We start from the raw sequence: 22,621 nt of genomic DNA, 5'->3' as shown, positions 1-22,621 counted from the left end.
AACATGGCCATTCTGCGGAAGAAACGGACACTCGTTTCTTGATCTACGAACATTTTCCTCAACGGTTAATGCCGGTAACGCAATGTCTCCTCTATTTTATGTTTTCATTCACATCTACATTTTGTGGTGATGGAACGTTTCTCATTCTGCTTTATTACTCAGTTTTATGCACCCTTATCTTTTATTAAAACGAACGAAAAAAGAAAAGAAAAAAGGTGATTTTAAACGCTTTGTGTGGAAGAGCCAGAAGGGAAAACCCTACTTTAAGTAATAGACATCAGTAGGCATAGGCTATCTATTAAAACGGTAAAACTTCGTGGGAGCTTAACAGCCTACACAGCGAACAGAAGTGCGCGTGCGATCGATGGTTAGTTGAATTTACATTTACATGTAGGCTAGGGCATGGGAACACAGAGCGTGCCTGCTTGGATTTCGCGGGTGTTGGACTGAACCACCCCGATCCAGGCCTAGGCGGCGCTGTGCGCTGAGAGAAGGGGGCATGTCCAAAACAAAATGGCTGCACCCGGAAACTTCGATCGTTGTGTAGCAGCTGCCACACAGTCACCGTCAGCACCCGACCCATATGAGCAAATGTCTAGGGAGGTGAGTGGCAGAGAGGACGTGGCGAGTGTAGAGTTTCACACAGTATAACCTTGGGTGCATGCTGGATATGATTTTATATGTGTAACTTTGGTATCGAGTGAGGGTGCGTGTACACTTTCGTTCGCGCGTGGTGTGTAGAGTGTACAGTAAAAAAGTTGTGTTGTGCTGCTAGACTTCTAGATTCTAGGCCTAGATCTAGTGCTTGATCTAGACTCTTGATCTCTAGATCTAGATCTAGATCTAGTCTCTAGTCTCTAGTCTTGTGAGTGCTAGATCTAGGATCTAGATCTAGCTGAGGTCTTGGTTCGACTTAGAGAAACTCCTCTTCGTTCATTGTCTCGCTCTCTTCTTGCTAGATCTAGATCTAGATTCTAGATCTAGATCTAGAAAGAAGTTTTATTTCGGGGTTTTTTTAACAATGCACCGAGCCTGCTGTCTGGAACTTCTTGAGCTAGGCAGTCTATTGCTGTGATGTTCCATTCTATTTGTTGATTTTCCACATGTGTGTTTAAAAAGTGTCAGCGCAAAATATAGAATCTAGATCTAGATCTAGATCTAGATCTAGATCTAGATCTAGATATCTAGCAACTCTTCACACAACTGCTGTCTGACTGACGTGTGAAGTGTAGATAGATCTAATCTAGAATCTAGATCTAGATTAAGATCTAGAAATCTAGAATCTGCAAGAGCCTACAACATATTGTTACTCGCTGTTCATTTTAATTTTGCTATTTTTAGTTGAAAGTGGATATTCTCACCCGCCCGGAAGTTCTCGCAAGATCAACTCCTCCCCTCTTCTCTCTCTCTCTGTCTCTTTCTGAATACTGTCTATCGGTGTGGACGATCAAATTGGCCAAAACAAAGTTTAAAAATGATGTTAAAACACAAAAGTAAATAAATTTGGTTGTCTACAAAGATGCTACGGCTATTTAACTTTTCGAATCGAGCCGAACTACGCGGGTCGCCATTTTGTTTTGCCCGGAAATTCTCGCGCTACTCCTCTCTCTCTTTCTCTCTCTCTCTCCACTGCCCACAGACAAAGTTGTACGCTTTTAGTAGGCTACAATTGTAATGGTACGTTTGTTCACGGCACAGAATTCTACAATTTTTCTGTTATCACAGTGTAGAATTCTGTGGTTTAGGGTGAACGCAAAATTTGGTGAACGCGCACCGGGTGAGAATAGCCACAAGACTCGCCTGCACTATTCTCACTCCGGGTGAGAATAGAGGTGGCCTTTTGGTATTTTTTTACTTTCCCTCCCGTCTCACACTCAGCTACCAGTTGTCTATTTTCTACTAAATATTGATGCGCTGAACACGAATATCAACTTCATTTCCGTCGCAAATTAATAGTTTTTGAAATATTTGATTGTTTTTAACCGAGATAGACATGCTTTGGACCAATCGGGGGGTTCCAGGGGGGCCTGCCCCACTGGGGTAAAAGAAAATCTGGGAGGTTACAGGGGGGCATGCCCCCCTGTTTTTACACCCATAATTTGATATTTTACAGTTAGATTTGAAATTGTCTTGAAAATAATTGATTTGCGACAGTTTTAGTGGCTTTATGTGTGATCTGCAGCAAACAGTACAGCAGTTTGACCCCTGAAACAGTGCATCTGTGTGCGGGAGTGAAAGTAAAAATTTACCGGCCTTTTTAGTTTTAGTTTGCTAGCCTATGTCTAGATTCTAGATCTAATCTAGATCTAGATAAGATCTATCACTCAGTTCCTTATGATGAAACTTTCGGACAGTTTCGTTCCGGCCGAGAAATCCTCATGATCCACAGTGTATTTATTTCTAGCTAGTTGTTCATCGATGTGGTAGGCTCACGACCTACCCTACATGCTGCCCTGCTTAACCACTTTCTGCTACAGGACATACGACCCATTCAGCTGCAACTTGAGAGAGTCACTAGGCAAGCCTTTAAAATTATTAATGCAGGATTTTCTTTAACTTAAAAGTTGCAATTGACAGATTTTATTGTCAGCATGTGCCGTATGATTTTTTATATTTAAAGATAGAGATCTAGATCTATAAAAACTGAAAAAAGTCGCAGAAGGCTAGGATTTTTTACTTAGATCTACCCAGGTACTGATTTGTATTTTTACTGACGTGTTTTTTAAATTCCAATGGCCTCATTTTCAATCTGTTTTATTCTGCTATGGATGGGTGTCAATATAATGACTGGATGCCATTATAAAACAAATTTTCAGAGGCCTAGATCTATAAAATTCTAATAAAATGTTAGCATGAAATATTTTTCAGGGTAAAGCTAGCGTACAAAATTATCCCCAAGAGAGACAATAGATCACCTCTGTGATTAGCCGAAATATAGAGATGACGTATTTCCACCCTCTATTTTTGTCGTCTTCTGAGGTTTTCCCCAAGACTCTCTTGGGTTTCCGTCACGAGTAACTGCCTAGATCTCATCGCGTTTCTTTTGGGTTTTTTGGTACATGATGTATTAATTTATTATATATATGTTATCTTTTATGAGCAATCACAGCAATTCTCGTTCCATAAATTTACCTTCTCCTCAAAGTTGTGCACCCCCCCACACACACACAAACACACTTGTAAGCGTGTGCACACACACGCACACACTCACATGTACAAGTGTGCGCGCGCCCACGGCCCACTCAGTTGGCGATGAAACCTAGTGACGTAGCCCATTAACTCCAACTGACGAGGGAAGCCCCGGAAGACGACAAAAATAGACGGCAGTAATATCATATGTCATTTATATTTGGGCCAATCACAGAGGTGTGCTAGGTGCTCCCTGCAGCTTCATAAAGGAGCTATGGTAGATTTAACGTCAATTGGCACCAAGTGAAGCAGTGAGAAGTCTGAAAACAACACTATCTTAAGCTTTCTATTCATAATGTGTAACGAACACATGAATAAGTTCTTATCTTACCCCCTCTCATTAGTTGATAAGTTTTAACGAGTAGTTACACACATTCCGGGGTTCGAAAGGAAATAGTATAGGTCAATTTCTGAATGTTTTGCACTCAAATTCTTTTTGTAACCTGCACGATGGTATTCAAAGCTATCTATCTATAAACTAAACTTATTTTTATCGGGTATTATCATTTTGCATAAATTCAAGCTAATTTGAAAGATTGTGTACAGTAAAATGGAAGTCTTATTTCCTGGCTATCCTTTCGAGCTCCTCATGTCTAGAAGTAGATCAATTTGTTCTTTAATCTCTTTGGACGAACATCTAGAGCTACCAACTTGGCGTGTTTTGAATGAGACTTAAGCTAGCCCATAGGGATGAGCTTTAGTCGATATTAGCCAGTCAAGACTCAAGAGTACTGGTATCGACTAAGAAATTCAGTATCGATCGATACCCAGTACTGGTTAAGGAAATTGTTGGAAAACAGGGGACACAACGCTGTATATCAAAATGTACTAGGCCTATTCGAATACTGACGAATACTATTCTCAGACATTTGACTTCTGACCGAGGAATGACAAGAGGCCTATAGTAAAAATGGCTGCAACTGTGCGAGTGTACACCTACTATAGTACTTATGTAATGTATGTAAGACAAAAAGTATTTTTATCCATCCCATGTTATCTCATTTACTGTTTACGGTTTTAAAAGTGAAGGGTCTTTCTTTGTTTCCCATATTTAAAAAAACCTCCGTATCGACTAGTATTGATTAAGGGTCTTCCAATGTCAAGTATCGATTAAGTCGCCTTTTCTTAACCAGTACGGGTTCTGGTATCGACTAATGCCCATCCCTACTAGCCTACGCTTCAGTGTAGAACCAACACAGGCGATTCTCGAAGTAGGCCAAAAATTTCACTCAATTTCAAGCAGAAACTGAAATACACCAATATATATATATATCGGGGAGCATAAATCAGGGGGACGGGGTTAGGGAGAGAGAGAGACCTACACGCACACACAGAGACAGAGAGGCGTGCGTAAGCAGAAGTTCACGAGCGCAGAACACCAAGCACACATAGGCTAGATCTGCTCTCCTACGCAAAAGAGCTCCAATTGACTCTGTAATTGTCACCGCGTCACTCGGTGGCAATTTACACTTCCTGGACATATAGCTCTGTCATATAAATTATATAATATAAAAATATAACTCAGTATTGGTTAAAAATATAGAAGATGATGCTGCTTACACTGCTTTTGTAAAAATTACGTGCAAGTAATGTGAGGTGGTTTTTGGTGGTAGCATTATTGAGTTGCTCAGCTTACACATTGTCTCAGGCCTATAAAAGGAACATATGTAAGCTGAATTTATTTTTTTTGCTTGTTTTGTATGTCTGTGTTCAAGGTTCAGGCTCAGACTAGACTATATTCTACTAGTTCTCTGATTTAGTAAGCATTCCTTTTTTTTTTTTTTTATTCAGCGACTTGTCTAGTTTCCTCCTAAGATTTTAAATAGTGCTTGTACCCACACTGGACCTTGCTCTTGCCCCTTAATATTATTGCTATGTAAAGTGGTGCAGAAGAGGGTGTCTTTGCATATGTTGCGGAATTTCAGCAGGTTATTTCAGTTTTAAATATAGGCTGGTCAGTAAGTGTTTAGGCCTTTACGGCCATTGCCAACATTACATAAAAGAACACATTTATTTACGGAAGAGGCTTCCATGACAACCACAACTTTATAAATCAGAAATGTTCATCTTATCAACATCATTTCAAATTTGTTTTGAGCCGTTTTAAAAACGTACGGGAAAAGCCCCAAATAGAAATAGGAGTAAACAGGTTACTATATTATTATATTATATGAATTGCATCGTATTTCAGATGATCATTGAAATTAAAATGATTTTGATAGATTTTATTTTTTTATGGTATACACTCAGATGTTAATAATAATGTTGGTGGGGGTTGGGGTTTTTTTTGTTGTTACGACATGATGTGTATTAAATATTATATTATAGTATATAAGTGAAGGTCTTATTCAAAATTAGTCTTTGATATTTTTAATTCATCTTTGGGCTGAAAATTATTATGACTGCAGCTGGTAGCAGTAAGAATATGGATGACTTGATTTATTTTTTACAAAATTATAATCTAGTTACAGTATAGGTGCATGGCTGTGCTGGTACCTATGTGGTTCTACTCCTTGACTTTTCCTGTTGCTCTATTCCTTCTGTGTGTTTGTCTTTCCTTTTCTCTGCTCTTTTTTGTCTCAAATGGTTGGAAGGCGCCACTGGCAGCTGATCCTGTTATTTTCGTCAGTTGCTTTCTGTCTGTATCTTTCTAATAAATTTCGTGCTGGCTAAATAACTATGTGAAAATTGTGTCAATGTGCTTCTTCTCTTTGCTATTAACACTGAGTCAGTTAAAAACAAGGCTTTCTGTTTACTTTATAATTTTTTTTTCTCTGCTCGGAGGTTAAAAAATCTCTCTCATTTAAAGCAGTCTCAGGGTGTGGTTGAATTTGGTTGAATCTGTCTTTGATCAGGGGACAATTTGAACTGGGGCCCAGATCACGTCAGACTTACAGCAGATTGCAGCAATGGCAATGTATTTCATGTGTATTGCACAATATACCGTAGACCTTTTTAAAAATGTTATAATTTTTTGACCTCTTTTGTGTTGGAAAATATCATTAGTGTGATGTTGTATTGAATTCTGTGCAGGGGTACAGAATATTTTCAAAGCTTTTGAGCAGAACTATCAGCATCTTCATCTGTGCTGAGGACAAAGACTAAATGTTTTGAACTTCCTCACGTGGCGTTTCTGGGTTTTTAAAAAAAAGAAACTTTTTTTTTGGGGGGGGGGGGGTCCAGTTAAATTCTTCTGTTTCTCCTCGTGATTTAACTATTGCAGCATGCAGAGTTCGGCTTTCTGTCCATGTGGTAAATAAGGTGCGGCAGCTGTAGGGCTGAAAATCAATGTAGATATGCGCAAAAAAATTGAGTTTTATTAAGATTGTATCAAAGTGCACTTGCTGTTGGATTCTATGGTAACCATTTTTTTAAAAACAAAAGTACTTGACATTCATTTTGGGAATTTACTTTATAGATATATGTACACATTATATCTAGTTTTCCATTTTTGAACGGAACATATGACTTTTTATTGCCTCTTGTGAAAAGTAGGGAAGTCGCTCAAAATGTTTTTATTGCTTAGAGTTAGAGAGACTGATGGTGCATTATGTTGGGTGGCTATGATTGAGAATGGGATTGACAAGTTGTCGGTGTGAGCGTGAGGTACTTTCTCTTTATTAAGATAAATCTGCGCCGTCGCTCGGGGAATTGCAAATGAGCCTGGGTACATAAAATGTACACCAGATTTTTTTACCCGTTTTATATCTGATTTGGAATTTATGGCGTTCTCTGATACTCATGCATATATTGTAACTGATTCTCTCTACCCTGACATGCTGGCTTTGTGAAAGCGATAAACATATTATTTTAATGGGTGTCAAATGCTGAATATTGAAAACTGTTTTAAAAGATTAGTGAACCACACACATGTATTCACACAGGATGTGCATGCTCTTTCTCTGTCTCTCTCTCTCTCTCTCTTTCTCTCTCTCTCTCTCTCTCTCTCTCTCTCTCACACGCGCGCACGCACACACACACACACACACACACACACCATACTCCAGGCACACTAAAAATTTGGTTTTCTTTTTCTTTTTTATTACTAACTACCTGTCTTTTTTTTCTGTCCTTTTGAGAAGAAAGTTAAATTGTGGATTTGCCTAACTTTTATTCGGAAAAGTTAATCTCTTCCTTATTCAGAAAAGTCAGTCTCTTCCTTCTCCCCCCCCCCTTCTCTTTCTCTCTCTCTCTCTCTCTCTCTCTCTCTCTCTCTCTCTCTCTCTCTCTCTCTCTCTCTCTCTCTCTCTCTCTCTCTCTCTCTCTCTCTCTTTATCTATCTTCTTTCTCCCCTCCTTCAACCTATTAATTTTTTTTTTAATAAAAAAAAAATTCCAAACAAAACAACCAAACTTCTGAGTGTGAAGATATATATATCTCAATTATGACAGTCACCGTGACTTGCTTATAACCGCACTTTTTTTACGTTCTGGGAAAAAGAATGTGTTTTAAAGTAAAGTGATTATGGTTTTGGGGATCAGGTTCAAGTATTTGTAGACATTTGGACAGAGATGTCCGCATTAGTTACAGAGCGTTGTATGTGCTTGTACGACTGTCACAACATGCACTTTTCAGTTGCTGTGATGTATGATTGTATTTGTGTGTGTGTGTACTTCTATTTATCACGACATATTCTATTTTTATGTTGTAGTGTATGTTTGTATTATTTTTGCGTGCATGTGTGTGTGTGTGCTCATATGACTATCACAGCGGGTGGTTGGCAGGGGTTCTGGTGTGGTTTGCTCCTTTTTTCCTATCAAACATCTATCGTCCTGATCTCCCCTCCTTCTATTTTTTGTTTGTTACTCCCTTTACCCCCCCCCCCCAACCCGTGCAGTGCCACTGACTGTAGTGTCTTTAGGCCATTCCCAAAGGGGGGGACATTTCTCGTTCAAGCCCAGTAGAATTGTAAATGGGCTGATTCATCATGTCACGCTCATGACTGTGCCTCATCTACAACAGGGAACTGCTGCTTTTTCTTTCCTAATCCTTACTAATGTCATTTTCCTCTACTTCTTTTGTATGTTTGTCACACTCTTGTGACCTGCTGTTTCCGGGGTGCCTTGATAGTCGAAGCAGACTTTGTGCTGTTGTAGCTAGAGAGGTGAGCTGAGTAAGTCTGATTCCCTGTAATGACTTCTCTGTTGACACCCACCCCTTGGCGCTCATATGACCTTATGCAGTTGCGAGTGCCGTAAAACCCTCTACTATAACTAACTCCCTTGTAACACCTCTAATCTTCATTCTTTGGCGCTTATATGACCTTATTGTGTTGCAAGTGCCGTAAAACTCTTACAAAAAACTATCACAACAGATACATTTCTTCTGTCCTGTGTGTGTGCATGCGTGCTTGTGTGTGTGTTCAAATGACTGTTTTGACAGACGTATGTCTTTATTTTATATGAGTTATGACATAATATAATATATATGTCTCTATATATGACCATTTGGACAGGAATGTTTTGTTTGTATGTCCTCTAGTATGTTTGTCCCTGTGGTTCTAGGACTGGGGTGACTTTTTTGTGACAGACACGTTTCCAATGTCCTGTTATAATGAGAAAATGTTTGTGTGTGTGCGCGCGTGTGTGTCCCCGTGGTCTAGGTAGACCCGGGTCGTAGAGCTGGTGTGGAGCGATGGCACCAGCGAGAGATAAGCACCTGTCGTGGTTCCATCCCCCAGCTGCTGTGTGGCACCTCACTCCACCGTTGGGTGGCCGGCTGCGGCCGGTATTGCTGGGAGCTGTCAGCTGCTGATAGGAGACTGGGTGCATTGTTCAGCTCTCTACCTCTCCGCTCTGGTGTCCTCTGTTTCTCTCTCTCTCTCTCTCTCTCTCTCTCTCTCTCTCTCTCTCTCTCAAATTTTTTCTCTCACCCTCTCTGTTACGTAATTACTCTCTCTCATACTCTCTCTGTCTCTTTCTCTCACTCTCTCTTTCTCTCTTACTCTCTCTCTCTCTCTTTTTCACGTTTTCTACTTTTGTAAACCCCGGCACCTTTTTTCTTTTACGTTCACTCACTTTTTCTCTCTCTCGCTCTCCCTTTCTCTTTTTCTTTCTCTATCTTTGTTTTCTTTCCTTCTATCCCTTTCTTTGTGTTCATCCCCCCCCCCTCTCTCTCTCTCTCTCTCTCTCTCCCTCTCTCTCCCTCTCCCTCTCCCTCCCTCTCCCCCTCCCTTTCCCCTCCATCCCTCTCCCTCTCCCTCTCTCCACCTGACCACTCTTCAAACTACCTATAAGAGTTTGAATAGAGGTGATACAGAGATTTGAGGAGGGTTGGTGTTGGGGGCAGACAGGTGGCATTACTGAGCTGGCTATCATAAGCCATGGTAAAAGTCTTGAAAAGGAGTGGGGGTATGGGTGGGTCGGTTTCTAATTCCAGCTATCTGTTTGTGCGAGGCCTCCCAGTACCAGAGGTAGGCTGGCCTATATATACCTGTGGCTGGAGCTTACTGTCCGTCTGTTTGTCCCCTGCAGTTGCCCTCTGACGGTTTTATCAGGCGGCCACATAGATAGTGAGTTGAGTCGCAGTGTTTGCGGGAGCCTTTTGTCTTTGCTTCATGACTTCAGTCTGTGAGGATTGGTTTGGTTTTTTGTTGGAGTTCTTTTTTTTTTGTTTTTGGTCTCAGTGATTCTTCGTCTTCGAAATGTCGTCGGAGACGGGAATGTTTGTACCAGTTGGTTGTGTCCATCTCAGGTTTGCAGCTGTCTTTACGACTTTGGACTTGTTGTTTGTGACAAGGCCAGTTTTGTTGTACAGGAGTTCAAATGAGTGGGAGGGTGGAGGGCGCCACTGGTAGGTCCTACTTTTCTTTCCTTCAGCCATTTCTGTTTGCCTGTCTGTCTTACTTTTGTCTGCTACAAATGGGCGTTGTTATGTCAGAACAGACAGACAGTTGTTTTGATCACTTCTTGCAATGATGTCAATGTTAAGAAATAAAATTGGCTGCAATTGTAGTGTTAGTGGGTGGTTAGCTGGTGCTCTGGTGGGCTTGGTCCTTCTTTCCTTTCAAACATCTATCATCCTTATCTCTTTTCCTTCTTTTTTGTGTTTGTTGCTCTTTTGTGACACTGCTAATCTTGAGCACTTACTTGATTTTAAGTCAAAATGCAAAATCATGTCAGTTGCGACTCTTGTGTAAGTTTGTCGTGTTGCTGGGTTCCATAATGTGACGTTACACACTTCTTCTGTCCTTCTGTGTGAGGCAGTGTCTCGCATCATAAAATCTCTCTCTGTTTCTTTTTCTCTTTTTATGTTTCTCTGTGGGTGGTTGGCGGGTGCTCTGGTGTGGTTTGCTCCTTCTTTCCTCTTAAACATCTATCGTCCTTATCTTTCCTCCTTCTTTTTTACGTTTGTTGTTACTCTCTTGTAACACCTCTAATCTTCGGCACTTATATGACCTTATTGTGTTGCAAGTGCCGTAAAACTCTTTACTAAACTAACTTAAAAAAACTCTGTTTCTCTAGTCTCTCTTACAATCTCTCTCTCCCTCTCTCTGGTTTTAATTGTTTGTCGGGGGTTCGAGCCTCAGCTCGGCCCGACGTTGTGTCCTTGGGAAAGGCACTTTACACAAATTTCCCACTTGGCTAGGTCCTTTCGGAGACGGACGTTAAACTAGGACTAGGAGGCCCCGCCTCTTAAATTACCTAATCGCGTTGATAGGGGCGTTAAACCCATACCATTTCACCATTTTCTAATTGTTTGTTAGAAACAAAACACGTTAAAATAAAAACACACCTGGCTGGGGAGGAGGAAAAAAAAAACGAGGTACAGAACAGTACATTGTTATAATGTTGTCTTTGGACACTGAGTATTATTTATTACTGTATTGTTGCTTTGGAGTTTAATGACTTTATAAAAATCAGACAAGACGGTGAACTTCACAATATATATAGTGATTTAAAAAAGAAAATTTAATGAGAAAACTGTGTAGGGGTCATAACAAAAAACTTTTAAAAATTTAAATTTGTAAAAATTAAGAAGCCATGTTGAGGCCTGAGTGGTTTGAGAAGCAGAAACCCAACATTATAGGATCACGTGGCCTCATTATCCAAAAGTTATACGTTTTACTGAAAAACAAATCAACATTTCATCCTATTGTACACTCTCAAGACAGCTGGTTGGAGGGTGCCACTGTTGTTACGGCCGACTTTGTTCCTCTTTTTTCCTTTTCTTTTTCTCTATCTGTGAGTCTTGTGTTCCCTGCTAGCATTAAATGACAATTGTTTTGTCAGTTTATGTTTTTGCTCTTAAACAAGGAAACGCATAATAAGAAATTAAGAAAAATATGTCAATCTGTTTTTCAGTTTTGCTTTTCGTAACTCCAAAAGGCCATGATAATTTTATCATGCCAGTGCACTTCTCAGTACTCAAACAAACAACAGTCCCAAGAAATTTTGAAAATGCCATCAACCCCCCCCCCCCCCCCCCCCCCCCCCGCGCGCGCGAGTGATTTGCCAGAGATTGTCTCTTTATTCATCTTGTGTCAGTTGCTGTGTCTCTGGGTTTGCATTTCTCTCCTACCTGTTCTAGTTGTGCCTTGTGCAGGTGGCACGTGTGTGTGTGTGTGCTGTTAAATGTGTAGGTTTTAAGTCCAGTTTTATTCTACACAGCTCACCGTGCGAGTGACCCAACAAAAGCTGACGGGGATAGAAGTGTGTTCCTGTGCCTGCTCTCCTCGGACACACAGACAAACTGACCTCTAGTTCTGTCCGAGTCTGAGCCACTGTTGTTGTGATGTGTTGCGGAACATGACTTTGTGAACGTTCATTAACTACAAAGTTAACAAAGACATACAAATATACTCGAAGGTCACGCAAAACTAACTTCGAGAACATGCACGTAATTACAAGGACTTGCAAATAAATAGCAGCAAGACACGCAAATAAACTTCAAGGACTCACGAATAAACTCCAAGGACACAAATAAACTTCTAGAACTATGGCAGCTCTTGTGTGGGGTATCAGTTCCTCTTATTGTGTGCGGAAAAATGCTCAACAATCATGTGGACGGCAAAACTGTGCCGGTGGCTGTCTGCTCACTTAACTGAAACTGACGTGTGAGATATTTTCACCCCACCCTCCTTCCCTCAACCACTATGCCTTGATAAGGAAGTTTACGCAATGGTTTTATTAGCATCTTAGATCTTGCCCTTGGTTTGTTTGTGTTTTATTCAGTTCCACAGTCAAGTTGTATTTGTTTGGTCATCTTTGTCTGCTCTTGCTTTGTCGTGAGTATCTAGTCATTTAGTCTCAGTGTCTTATATTTCTTTGCAGTGATATTTATAAACTGTACATGTCTGAGGTTGTTTATATATTGGCTATTTAATCTCTGCATCTTCCAGTAGGTTTTTGCTCTGTGAAGCTAGTCAGACCGTGAAGTTTTCACAATCCCCCGCCCCCCACAGAAGCCATATTGTTCCTAATACTCTGATAATGTGTTTGCTGTGAGAAACATGCTGTGTGTATTTTGTCTCACTTGTACTAACTGTATGTAGATTACGCGTGTCACTTTTGACTCATTCTTCACTCCATAGCCTCGTGTGTGTGTTTTGTGTTTACTTTTTGATTGGACGGATCTGCTTGCTGTTTTATACCCTAGTTTTGCTTTGTGACTTCTTGATTTGAAATTTGTTACCAACTAAAGTAGTCTCTGCTGGCGCTGTGTGGCCGAGTGGAGGACTGATATATACCGCTAGCTATCAGCTATGGCAGACACAAAGACGGAGATCTTGAGTTCGGACCCCACAGGAGGAATGGTGGCCAACTCCACTCCCCCTGCCACCAATGGCAAAAACAACCTCTCAACGTCCACAAAGAAGTTCAAAGGCGTCAAGGTCTGCTGCGGCGACCTGCGCAAATATCTGTATGGCGTGGACACTTATCGCCAGGCGAGCATGCTGCGGAAAGGTCGGGAGGTGCACAAGATCTACGTGGACGTCCACAAAGGTGTCAGTTTCCTGGACGATCGCTTCTCCCTCACCGAGTTTGGCAAGATGGTGCTGGAGAATGGGTCCATTAGAGCTGGCCGCGCCCGCAATGTGCCACAGATTGTGGTGGCCAGGGAGACTTTGTACTGCAGCGGGACAGGGGGCTGCAAGCGGGCGTGTGGAGGATACGGAGCTTGTGTTTCTGGTGAGTGGCTTCTCTTTCTTGCACTCTTTTTCTCACTCTCTCCCTCTCTCTCTCTCTCTCTCTCTCTCTCTTTTTCTCTCTCTCTCTCTCTCTTTCTCTCTCTTTCTCTCTCTCTCTCTGTTGATCCTGTCTGTTTGTCTTACCTTTCCCCAAAACCCTATGACCATTAAGTTGATGTGCTTTTCCTCATACAAACGAAACAAAGTCACTTGAGCATGTTTCCCTTCCTTCTCTCTGACAACTTACACTACATGGTGCACAGCGTCATTTGATGGACATAGCTGTAAATGTTTTACGCCCCTGTGGACACAGTTTAAAGCATTTAGGAGGCAGGCTACTTCAACCTGGAAGCCTCCCTGGGCTGAGTGGGATACGTTGCATCCTAGCATATAAAGATACTTACAGCAAAAATGCGACTTCGCCACTCGAGAATTGAACTCTTATCTTTTGTGTACATCGGTGAAGCATCTCTAACCATTACACCACATATATGCTAGTGTAAAAGGGTCATATTTAACAAAGGTGATGAATTTGTAGTCTTTGTACTTCAAGAGTAAAAAATAGTTTACTTGGAAACCTCATCCCGTTTTTTTAACCTCATTTCATGATCTCATGTAAAACTGCAGGAAGAGACATGCGTAATCCCATTTTCGTGCCGCTAGATTTATTTTTAGACATCTCCACCAGAGCCAACCCCCTCCCCTCCACTACCACAGCCACCACTACTACTAGGGCACCATCAGTACACCTGCTTTATTTCTTTTCAGTCCATCCATTTTTTAAATTCCTCCTTTTAGTCTTGATTTTTTTTTCTGTCGGGAAATGGATGTACATGTATGTGTATTTTTGTCATTGCCAATATTGTCTTGGATCAAATGAACCTGCGTCTTGTATGGAGGTGTGGAACTGACTGGTTTTTGGTCCACCTGTTCTGCTTTCTCATGTCTGGTGTTTTATAATTGGGTATTTTTACCCTAACCCTTAGGGTTGTGGGTGGTTGTAGGGCGTCACTAGGGTGTCCAACTTTTTTTTTTTCCGTCTGGTGTTTCTGTTTGATTGTTTTCCCCCAGTATTAAATGTCTGCTATTGTAGTGTCAATGTGCGCGTCTTTACTCAAAGAAATGAACTGTCGCACCTTGTCAGGGTTGAATTATCATGTGTTTCTCTCCCTTGTTTCTCCCACAGGCTGCGACAAAATCAAGGTCAGGGGTCACAAGTGTAGCTTCCGGGTCAAGCTGACCATGCGTCTGGGATTTGTGGACTGCTGGTTTGTGGAGATCCTGGGCAGCCACAACTGTTATATCGACGACGGAGAGGCGCCCAACGACGTGTCCAAGATGGCGGCTGACTACGAGAACAAGAGCAGCGATGGGGAGGACAGCAACCTCAGCAGCTCCCAGCGTGTGTCACCAGCCTCTGACACCCCTGGGCCTCTCATCTCTGTCGGGCAGAACGGGACAAGCTTCCTGAGGCCCGATACTGTGGGAGGAGGGGGTCTCCAGCTGCCGCCCCCGCCCTCCCCCTCGGCGGCTATGTTGATGACCTCGGCGCACTGCCCACTCAACATCCCCATGTTCCCCGAGTCGTACTTGATGACGGTGGCCAGGAACGCTGCGGCTGCCGCGGCCATGAGCAGCAGCAACCACCATCACCCCCGCGACCAGATGTCTCCGCTCAGCCTCACGGGGCTCAAGAGAGAGCGCTCCCCGCCCGACGTCATTGTCCCGGAGATCATGAATGGCTACCTCCCCCCCGCCATCATCCCCCCGTTCGGCCTTCTCCCCACCGCCTCCACCCCCACCCCACCCCCTGGCCTCGGCGAGAATGGCCACCACCCCCACCACCGTGCCATGAGCACACCGCCGCTGGACGCTATGGACCTGTCCACCCCCAAACTGACCCAGGCAGAGGACGCTCCGCGCGACCTGTCCATGCATACGGTCATAAAGTCCTCTCCTCCCACTTCACACAGCACACCCACTGGCCACCCCTCCAGACAGTCACCAAAGATTCACCTCTCCAATGGCCATGATCTTGGCAGGGGTCCGGGCTCCGCTTTACTCAACGGTTTCGGAACCAGCAACAACAATAACAACAAATTTGGTAAAGCCAGTGGTGGCAGCACGATGAGGACCAAGTCTCGATACAGTGCCAACGGCCGCACTAATTCTAGCAGCCCTCACAGCCCCCACTCCCCAACCCAGCCCGCCGCGGTCTCCCTCTCTCTCAAACTCAGTCCTACCTCCTTTGTGTCTGAGCCCGACACCTCTCTTCATCACCGCTCCCCTTTGTCTTCCTCCCCAAATCCTGCCTTTTCCTCCTCCACCTCTACTCTCCTCCCCTCCTCCTCCTCTGTCAAGCCTGGGTGTGCGGCGGGTGGCAGCATGGGTCTTCAGACCAACAACAGGAGCCGTAAGAACCCTTCGCGTTGTCTGCGGCCATACCAGAGTGTGCACGCCTCTGTCCTGTTCCATCGAGAGCCACAGCCACGTCAGGACGGGAGGTCTTTGGAGGAGGAGGAGATCAAGTTAGAACCAATGAAGACGCCTCCCGCCGATGAGGAAGAAGATGAAGAAGAAGAAGATGATGGTGATGATGAAGATACGGAAGAGGTGGACAAGGTAGCAGAAAGTTTAACTGCATCCCGTTCCCTTCAGTTTGTTAACACCCCTCCTTCTCACACCAACACTGTTTTGTTTTGCCTGGTGCCCTCGGGTTTTTTAATGCTCGGCCGTTTTGTTTTGGGTATGGCTTGCCTTGCTCCCGCTCACACCCGTGTTTTTGTTCTGGTTACGGTGTTACTATTTTTAGTGTTTGTGCTTTGGAATTTGGTGCACTTGATTGGTCAGTTTTGCCCTACTCATCCCCCCCGCCCGTTCCCCCCTTTTTTTTGTGGCAAGGTTTGTTGTTTTGTTCTGCTGCAACGATTGGTGGATTCCTCCACAGGTTACTGCATCCTGCATGTTCATTGACTTTGTTTAGCGTTTGGAATGTTTCCGTTACACTAGGATGCCTGCAACTAGGGCATGATGTGGTGGCATGACCTGTCTGTCTGTGCATGAGAACCCTGCACTTGACTGATCTGTAGTAAAGACTGGCACTTGACACTGGCTTGTTTGTATTCTCAGTCTTTTCATAAGTTTTGTTTATGGTGGTCCTGTTTAGTAAACCTGTCTTGAAGCAGAATGATGACATTGTCCAGCAAAATAATCGAACACAGGCACACAGACACGTACACAGGCATATAAACACAAACACTAGCACACAAACACAAATGTGGTACTCAAACACACATACTGGTGCACAAACACACACATGGCACACACACATTCCGAAATCAATTATGATAAAACTCACTGCCCCCAGCACTTGGCAGTCAAATGCATGTGCATGGTGATTTTGAATCGTATTAAAAATGCTATTTATTATCTTTTATGGAAGCACTAATGATAAAAGTAATGAGTAATGGTGGATCACATAATCCACATTACACAGTTCGAGGTATCAATGCTGAATGCAGTTAATAGCAAAGATTAATTCTACTTGACTTGCACTTTCTCTGAATGCTCAAGAAGTCTTGTGTAAATTTTTATGTTGAAATAGAGTTGAAGATAACTTTTCTTTTTTCTGAAAGAGTGGGAAAGAAGAAAATGTAAATGCGTTCATACAAAAAGTGACCATCTTTTTCTTGCAGTTGTGAAGTGTGTGGTATATTTTAACTAAGTTTTATGTACTTTTGAATATAAATAAGATCGTCTTGGTTTTGTTTTATATTTATAATTATATTATATTGCAAGTACATTTGCTTGTTTGATAGGGCCCTGAGGTTGCGAAAGGGTAAATCAAATATATGTCTTTTCTGTCTTTGATCCTGGTTCCTAAATTATCTAACCTGTGTTTGATGGGTGTGCCAAACATTTGCAGGCGATCCTTCACCTATTGAAAGTTTGGTCCATTGGGGGGGGGGAAAATCTCCGTCGCCTATTTGTTACTTGTTAATAATTGCAGTTCACGAAGTGCATCTGATTTTGATTAATTAAACAAAAATAAATTTAAAATAGTGAAAAACAGACAAGACAAAGAAGCGCTACCTTTCTCTCTATATCTCCTATTTACAATTAGCAAAAAAAAAGAATCTCTTCTTTTTCCCCTCCCCCACACAAAATAAACCCCGCAGGAGATGGTATTCTATTCTGGTATTTGGATGTGAACAGTGTATGTGAACTGGTGGTTACGTTTTTCGTTTGTTTTTCTTTCTTTTCTTTTTTTTCCCTCTTAGCCTCGCTGTCTGCATTCATTCTGCTTTGGGATTGTTTTTTTGTTTTGTTTTGGGTTTTGGAATAGTTTTTTTATGCCTGTCTTATTGTCTGCATCTTACATCCCTGGCATGGGTTACCTTGTGCACATCTATGTTTCACAGTACGACTCAGCAGGTTTTTATGATTAATACGATTGTGGCGTTTGCTGTTACAAGAAATGTTAGGTGTATTGAGAGACTCATTGTTCAAGCAGGAAAGTTCTGGGTGCGTTTTTCTTCTTGGTGTCATTCTTTTAGTGCTTGTGCCAAGTGCCAAGAAGATGGAAGACACCTGACACAGTAGTACCAGGCCTACAGTAATAACGTCCCTGGGATGTATTTCAGTTTTAGTTACAGTTTTACGGAACTTGCAACACAATAAGTTCATATATGAGTGCCGAAGATTAGAGGTGTTACGAGAGAGTAAAAAAACAACCAAAAAAAGAATGGTAGATGTTTGATAGCGGAGAAGAAGCAAACCACACTTGACAGAGCTTCCGTCAACCACCCACCGGGATGTTTGGCAGTAAGACTGCTCAGAAAGTATTGTGAGAAGTAATATAGAATAATGATGTTTTATTTGGCATTGCTGTGTCTTTATACACGAGTTTAAACAGTACCACCATCTTCTTCAGTTTTTCATATAATGTTTAGAATAATGGTAATGGCAGATTCTTTCTCTTTCTTTGATTTGGGCTATGAGAGTACATAAATTACATATTTTCTTCTTCTTGTCCTGTGTGAGTGTGTGGTTGTTAAAGTGTGTACATATGAGTATTTTTGTGTCCTAAGTCTGTACATGTGAGTACTGGTGGGTATTCTGATGTGTAAAAAAACAAAACAACCCCAAAGATATTGTATGAAAACATTTGTGCATGTGTTTAGGTGTGCTCGTGTGTGTGTCTGTGTCCAGCTGTTGTATATTGATTGTGTTTTGTCAAGCCTCCTCTCCTCCTACCCTCCTTGTTCTCCCACCTGTTCTGCTTGTGCTTTTTCCTGAGTAGTGTAGGAGTGTTACTGTTTGTGTGTGTGTGGCAGTGTGTGCTTGCCTGTGTGTCTGTATCTGTGTCTGGTGTCTGTATCAGTGTCTGTGTGTGTACTTCTGTGGCAGTGTGTGTGTGCATGAGTGTGCGTGCGAATAGTTTATCACCTTGAAACAGGCAGACTGAAACGGATTTTGAGTTTACGTCGTAAAGAGATACAACAATGACCCTTTCTTGCTTTGGAAAAAGTAGAAAGAAAAAAAAGTTATTCTTTCTCTGATCCCTTTAGGGTTTTCGAATCATCCATTTTGCGTCGGGGTGAGAGAAAGGAATGAAACTTGGACATGGGAATACGAGTATTTGCACTAAGCTTTGGAGCTTTGTTGTGAGCGGGCGAGGCAGTCATTGAGTGTACTATTGGTACCGGGGATCCTGTGGTGGCATCAGTGGCCTAGTGGTTAGGGTAGTGGACTGTGGGTTTGAACGTCAGCTCAGTTCGACGTTGTGTCTTTGGTAAAGACACTTTACTCAAATTTCCCTTTTGGTTCGGTCCTTTCGGAAATGGAAGTTAAACTCGGAGGTCCCGCCTCTTTTAAATAACCTATTAATGTTGATAGGGGCGTTTAACCTATTGATACCATTTCACCGTTTTCATGGGATCCTGTGGCTCATTTCGGTGTGTCAGTTGTGGACCAAATACTCCTGTCTCTCTGCAGCTCGCCTACTGCAGGGTCCTCTTACCTTTCCCTTGCCTCTTGGTTGTCTCAGCGTTTTGTCACATGGGCGAGGGAAGAGTTTCTTGAGAATTATTTTTCAACTCTGAGAGGATAGATATGTGGTTGAAGGGTGCCATTTTTACTTCCTACTTTCTTGCTTTCCTTTCTTTTGTTTCTGTCTTGTTTGTCTTAATTTTTTTTCATTCACTAAATAACCCGGTTTTGTGTGAATGTGGTTCCTCTGTACTGGAACAGACAAACTGAGAGAAGATAAACTCAGACTGAATTTCTTGTTCCTTTCACTTCTGTCTGTGATCTCGCTTTTGTCTGGTGTTGTCTGTGGGTGGTTGACGGGTGCTCTGGTTTTGTTTTCTCCTTCCCTACCGAACATCTGTCGTCTTCATCTATCCTTTTTTTTTCTTTGTATGCTACTGTCAGTCTCTTGTAACTCTGAATCTTTGACACTTATATGACCTAGTTGTGTTGCGAGTTCTGTAAAACTCTTACTAAAACTAAATTTATGTTTTCCGCTTTATTGAAATCTGGTTAACAGGTTTCTCTAAATATACAATGATCGAAATTATGTAGCTGTACTCCTTTTTTTTAAAAATCAAATACTTCAGGCCAAAGAAAATAGTGGTGGGTGGTTGGCGAGTGCTCTGGTATGGTTTGCTTCTTCTTTCCTATCAAACGTCTATCTTCTTTATCTCCCCTCCTTCTTTTTCGTGTTTGTTACTCTCTTGTTATGCCTCTAGTCTTCAGCACTTATATGATCTTATTGTGTTGCAAGTGCCATGAAACACTAAAACGAACCAGAAAAAAGAAAATAGTGAGGGGATGTTGCTGTTAGTAGTGTTGAATGATATTTCCTTTTGCGAGCTAGTTTGTGATGTGGCAATGCATGTAGTTTAAGGTCGCGGCTGGTAGGTCATGTACTTCTTTTTTTTTTCCTCCACTGTTTCTGTCTGTCTTTATCCCTGTGATAAATGGTCGTTATCATGTGGGTTGTGTTTCGCTTTGAACTTTACTCGAACAAAGGTGTTAAATGAGATTTGTTAATGTCAGTCATAGCTGTTTGTGTGATAATTGCTACATCAATAAAGCCAGAAAATTGGTTGGTGTGAAAAATTATCGATGAAGTCATTGGCCATAGGGGGAAAAAGCCAAAATGTCTAGAAAGATCTTAATGAATTTGAAAAGTTTAGTAAAAATTAGACGATTTGGTTTGTCATTCTAGACCGAATGTATTTAAGCCTTGTGGAGGGATTTAAAATCTAGAGGACATCGATAGTCCTTTAATAAAGTGAATCTGTATTTTGCGACTCTTGCGCGAAGCTGTTGTTAAGAACTGCTTGGTGTTGGAATAGGACACGTGAATACATACAATGTATCTGATAAAAACATATATTTTAAGTAGAAGTTTTGCAATGTAAAAAACCTCACTCTGCCATCGGGTGTCTGGTCTTCTTATTACTGTATAGGATTTGTTGGCGGTATTTCATTTTGCCAGTGTTTTTGGTGATGGTGATGTATAAATTTATAAAGGTGTACATAACTGCATGTACGCACGTTAGTTACACACACACTGACGCAGTTCCCACCCCCACGCCCAGATTTGCATGCTTATGAGTTGTGGATTTTACTCAAGGTGAAATTTATTCACGCTCAAATTTATTATCCACAATTTTGCTTACGAAACTTTAATTATTATTACGAGTTTTTTTGGTCAATTTCATTGTAATATTGATACTGTGTATGTTGGTGCTTTATAATATGGGAGTTCTCTTCAATTATTAAAAATAGCTAGACTTCTGCTGACTGTTAAGTCTGAGTTGGCTAGTTTGTAATTGTAATGGTAAGTGTTGTTGTTTTTTAAAGGCCATAGCACTACAATGTTAGATCATTTAGAAGAAGGTGGCTATATTGGTTTTTATTGAAACTACAAAAATGTATAGAAAGAAATTGGTGCTATGATAATTGATACTCCATATCCTTTCATCTGTAGGGTATTGAAAACCTAAGGTAATAAAAATTTAGGGAAGAAGAGAAATTCGCTGTTTGAAAATTGACAGTGTTTACGAATGCTTTCTTTTCGTCTCATATTTACTGTACTAAACTTGATTACATTTGGCTTATATATATATTATAGATTTACTGACATGGAATTGTATTGCTTGTCATTTATTTCATTATTATCATGTAGTAGAGTGCATGACCGCATGTTACTTGTCTGTGAATGAACTGTTTTTGTATTTCTTTGAGAAGAGCGGGGTTTTGGGATTTAAAAAATTTTTTTTTCTTGCATTGTTTTACTGTGACAGCATGATGGTGACATAAACATTACCACAAGTACAGTGTAATGTTCTTCTATGGTTTTAGTTGGGTTTTTTTTTGTATTTAGTGTCAAAGCATATAAGAGAAATAAACTGTTAATTGACAGACCGTGTACCAATTATATATACACGTCTTAAATAGTAATCGCATTCATTTTGTCCCCGCTTTTTAGTTTTAGAATGATGTTCTATGTTATGTTTCCGTAACTGTTCTTATAGATTTATTGTGGAGTTTTGTGGCTTGGTTTGTCAAAGATGCTCTTCTGTGGTTTGCTTTTTACCTGTCAAACATCTAATGACACACTACCACCCCACCCACCCCCCACCCCGGGCAGTGCCACTGACCGAAGTGTGTTTAAGCCATTCCCAAAAGGGGGGCATTAACTTGTTCTTATGCACAGTAGAATTGTAAATGGGCTGATTCAATGTCATGCTCATAACTGTGCCTGAACTGCAACAGAGAACTGCTGCTTTTACTTTCCTAATCCTTATTATTGTCATTTTTTCCTCAACTTCTTTTGTATGTTTGTCACACTCTTGTGACCCGTTATTTCTGGGGTGCCTTGATGGTCGAAGCAGACTTTGTGCTGTTGAAGCTAGAGAGGTGAACAGAGTAGGTCTGATTCCCTGAAAGGACTTCTCTGTTGACATCCACCACTTGGGGCTCATATGACCTTATGCAGTTGTGAGCGCAGTAAAACCTCTGCTAAAACAAACAAAACAAAACATCTATTGTCCTTATCTCTCCTCGTTGGCTTCTTTGTATGTTACTCTAGTAACACCTCTTATCTTTGGAGCTTATGTAACCTTTTAGTGTTGCAAGTGCCTTAAACTTTAACTAAAACTAAAACTCTTTACTGAAACAAACAAGACATCTGCCGTACTTTTCGCGGTATCTAAATGACTATTATTGTGTTGATAAACTCCTCTTTACTCAAACAATAATTAACCGGTGTCCTTCTCTCTGTGTCTC

General features: G+C 41.5%; 1 protein-coding gene and 1 long non-coding RNA gene across 2 annotated transcripts in view; both read left to right on the top strand.

Annotated features, from left to right (window-relative positions):
- Positions 1-6: 6 nt before the first annotated feature.
- Positions 7-12,042, top strand: LOC118478971. The gene is made up of 2 exons (XR_004859410.1): positions 7-603; positions 11,799-12,042. It is a non-coding gene; the product is annotated as an uncharacterized LOC118478971 (long non-coding RNA).
- Positions 12,043-12,432: 390 nt separating this feature from the next.
- LOC101858380 overlaps positions 12,433-22,621 on the top strand; it is a gene marked incomplete in the record, with an annotated part of 32,061 nt that continues 21,872 nt past the window's right edge. The window contains 2 exon segments of the mRNA XM_013090605.2: positions 12,433-13,319; positions 14,505-15,940. Coding sequence (XP_012946059.1) covers positions 12,893-13,319; positions 14,505-15,940 — 1,863 coding nt within the window.

The sequence above is a fragment of the Aplysia californica genome, unplaced genomic scaffold (assembly GCF_000002075.1).
Source record: "Aplysia californica isolate F4 #8 unplaced genomic scaffold, AplCal3.0 scaffold01362, whole genome shotgun sequence".
Classification (NCBI taxonomy): Eukaryota; Metazoa; Mollusca; class Gastropoda; order Aplysiida; family Aplysiidae; genus Aplysia; species Aplysia californica.
The sequence above is the reverse complement of the archived record's forward strand: the minus strand, read 5'-3'. Positions and strand labels throughout refer to the sequence as shown.